The 3,305-nt window shown below is 39.3% G+C and overlaps 1 protein-coding gene across 1 annotated transcript; it reads left to right on the forward strand.

Annotated features, from left to right (window-relative positions):
- Positions 1–6: 6 nt before the first annotated feature.
- LOC103363307 (liver-expressed antimicrobial peptide 2) lies at positions 7–2,919 on the forward strand. Its single transcript, XM_008290005.1, has 3 exons — positions 7–1,990; positions 2,130–2,269; positions 2,567–2,919. The coding sequence occupies exons 1-3, from the start codon at positions 1,925–1,927 to the stop codon at positions 2,601–2,603; spliced, it is 243 nt and encodes an 80-aa protein (XP_008288227.1). The 5' UTR covers positions 7–1,924; the 3' UTR covers positions 2,604–2,919.
- Positions 2,920–3,305: the final 386 nt, after the last annotated feature.

Raw genomic sequence — 3,305 nt, forward strand, 5'->3', positions numbered from 1 at the left:
TTTATTACCATGTTCAGTGTTTTAAATTGATGCTTAAGGCCTGCTAAAGCATTTTGTAAAGGTTTGTCAGAGTCTTATAAACAAATTGGAGCTTAATTTGATCACTTTATATTAAAGAAGGTTCAAAATGGCTTAAAGAATAAAAACTGAGGGGTCATTAACACGATAATTAATCTTTAAAATATGTGACATTTAAGAAGACGTGCATGTTTGCCGACTCGAGAGGTTTCATGCTCGTGTCTTTAAGTGATTTTAAATACGCAGCTTGAGTCATTTTAAAAGTTTGAAAATCAAGCATCTGTGTACGAGCACCAATCAAATTCCCAAAATAATGTTTCATACCCTTCAAATAAAATAATAATAAGGGAAGTTATTTCCCATAAGTGTTACTGGTGGGGTGTGTGGGGCTGCCAGGAAAACTCAAGGAAATCCCAGGAAGAAGTCACTGACCAGGAAATCATGACTAGTATACCATCCCTAATGTGAAGCATGGAGGTGGCAGCATCATGATGTGGGGGGATGCCTGTGAGGGGCTTGTAAAGGTAGAAGGTAGAATGAATGCTGCCAAATAGAGGGAAGTCCTGGAGGTTTGGATCTGATTGTCCTGACTTGGGAGCAGATTAGACAACAACCTGAAGCATGTGACACAAACGCTTTAAAGAAAACGAGGAATGTTAGAAAGCGGCTGAACCCAGACACTCAATCCAACTGAGAATTTGTAGTTAGACTTGAAAAGAGCTTTTCTCTTACGATCCCCATGCAGCCTGACTAACCCTTTGCTCAGAAGAAGGGGGTGAAATTGCAGCGTTCAGACGTGCAAGGTTGATTGAGAGCTGTCCACGTAGGCTCAATGCTGTAATTGTGGCCAAAGGTGCATCTGCTAAATATTGACTTAAAGGGGGCGAATACTTATGCATTTCTAATTTTAACAAACTGACAGTACGTCGTAGGAATCTGTTTTCACTTTGACGTGAAATAGTCTTTGTTTGTAAATTCTTTCCAAAAAGCGAAATTATTTTGAGCATGATTTAGTGTTGAAAAGTAATAAAAGAAGCTTCCAAGGGGAGTGAATACTTTTAACAGGCACCGATGCTCCCTGAGAAATTACAGTTTGTCCTGTTTAAAGATGTAACCTGTCAGCAAACTGACTTTTTTTATCCCCACACTTTGGATGAAGCTTGTTTCTACCTGCTTCCAGTATTTATGATAAGCTAAGCTAACTGGCTGTTTCATAAATAATGAACAAATTTGATCATTTTTATTGATCTTCTCATCTGACGCTCAGCCAAAATACAAATAGGCATACTTTCCTCACTTTTAAACTAGTGCTTCAAGGCTTTTATGCTCTTTTAAAGTGTCAACAAATGGCAAAAAAAAAGGTCAAATTCACTTTCTTGTTTCAATATTAGCAAACTGGACTTGCATGCATTGGCTGGAATTCCCCTGCCACTGTCACACTCCAGAGAGGCCGACGATGAACAGGTGTCAAGAGGAGCAGATTGTAAATGTTGTCTGGCATAAAGGTCCTGAAATCAGATCTGGATTGTGCTTTAAATGGATTCTGGTTCACACTGATTTTCTACAGTTTTTTTTCTCAACACGTTCAGGTTTCTGTTAGATGCCGCCGACGTGGAATTGTCCTCAATTACCGGGTTAAAGTGTACTTTGAATCCCTGCAGATAATCTTTGGCTTCAGTTGACATTATAAAACTGATAAGTCGCGCTCCACCAGAGATTTCCTTCACTGACTTTGACTCGAGTGGCTCGAGCTGCCAAACCTCAGTCATTAAAGTAACAAATTAGTGAATTAGTCAGCGGGTGGCTCCTCCCCAACCCAATTAAAACCTTTAATACAAGCGGCGAGGGACGCCACAGCCACCCTGACGCAGAGCAGAATCTGCCTTGAGCTCCATCTGGAAGCAACATGAGGACTCTTCAGCAAAAAGTCATCGTTCTTTCTGTTTTACTGTCTCTGATATGCATCACTCAGGTACGTTCATCACCTCTCTGGTGTTTATAAGCTTTGCTTTATCTCCTCTGTGGCAGTTGTGTTTTTTGATATTTGATGACATGTCCTCACCATGAGGGTCATCGTAGCTCCTTAAACGATCCAATATTTACTTCTGCAGGTCGATGCAGCGCCGGTTTCTGACGACTGGAAGGGTTTGATCCAGCGGACCAAAAGGTCCCTGCTGTGGCGCTGGAACAGCATAAAGCCGGTCGGTGCCAGCTGCAGGGAGCATTTAGAGTGTGGCACAAAATACTGCAGGTACGACAGCTTTTCATTGATGTTGAAGCCTCAATATTTGATGATTCAAACAGTTTGTCTGCTCACAAAACCAGAAGTTTGTCTTTTAAATATGTTTAATTTACTACTATAGTAATATTACTCAACATCTGTATTTCTTTTGAATAACCTGAAGTGACATTAAATAGAGATAATGTTGTATGCAGTAGTATTTCTGCCATGCATTTACGAGGCATGTGAAGTCCACGTGCATTTTGCATGACGTGGACAAAGTCAAGAGTAACGACACCGCAATAAACTTTCTCCTTATCTCCACAGAAAAAACATGTGTTGGTTCTGGAGCTCCTCGTCCTGAAGAAGAGACGCACCAACACGACTCTAATGTCAGCGCGGCCGTCTGCAAAAACAAACATCTGCTTTATGGACCAAAACCTGCTTGTCTCCAAATAAACCCTGTGTGAAAACGGCTGCGACTGACTTAAGCTGGAAGTTTATCAGACCCTCTGCATTGTGTCGAACTAATCTAATCTGGCAAATGCACTGCAGCAAAACAAAGCTGTAAAAGCTGGCCGCACATCCTGGGTGGTGTTGATTTGTTTAAAGCGACATCAGACAGGCTGTATAATCTGAATGTGTTTTTATTCATAAGAAAATATAAATATTCATGCAAAGTTTGTGAGGTGCTCTGCGTTTATTGGTTCATGTTAATATTATGTATTTATTTGTACATATTGTAAACCATGTATATATTCAAACATGCTTTTTTAAGAGGTTGTTTTGCCCACATTTTCTTTGCCTTTTTTTATTTTATTTTTTACTGTGAAAGAAATTAAAATATTCCTTCCAGTTTTTGCTACTTTTTTTAGTGGAATAACTTCAGTGTTGATGGATATTTTTAAACCCTGATACTGGATTAAACTTATTTCTCAGACAGAGTGGAATATGTCCAGGTTTATTTATCCAGAGTCAGATCCTCAGTAATGAAAGGACAAGCATTCCTGCTTTTCCTTTAAAGACTTAATTTATGAATAAATAATAAAACTCAAATTAAAAATAA

This window comes from Stegastes partitus, unplaced genomic scaffold, assembly GCF_000690725.1.
Source record: "Stegastes partitus isolate 25-593 unplaced genomic scaffold, Stegastes_partitus-1.0.2 Scaffold651, whole genome shotgun sequence".
Lineage (NCBI taxonomy): Eukaryota > Metazoa > Chordata > Actinopteri > Pomacentridae > Stegastes > Stegastes partitus.

What these genes read in the sequence shown, in the direction of transcription:
- LOC103363307 (XM_008290005.1), top strand. Translation starts at nt 1,925, where the DNA reads ATGAGGACTCTTCAGCAAAAAGTCATCGTTCTTTCTGTTTTACTGTCT. An exon ending in CTCTGATATGCATCACTCAG is followed by an intron (nt 1,991 to 2,129) that starts GTACGTTCATCA and finishes TTACTTCTGCAG; the next exon opens with GTCGATGCAGCGCCGGTTTC. An exon ending in TGTGGCACAAAATACTGCAG is followed by an intron (nt 2,270 to 2,566) that starts GTACGACAGCTT and finishes TTATCTCCACAG; the next exon opens with AAAAAACATGTGTTGGTTCT.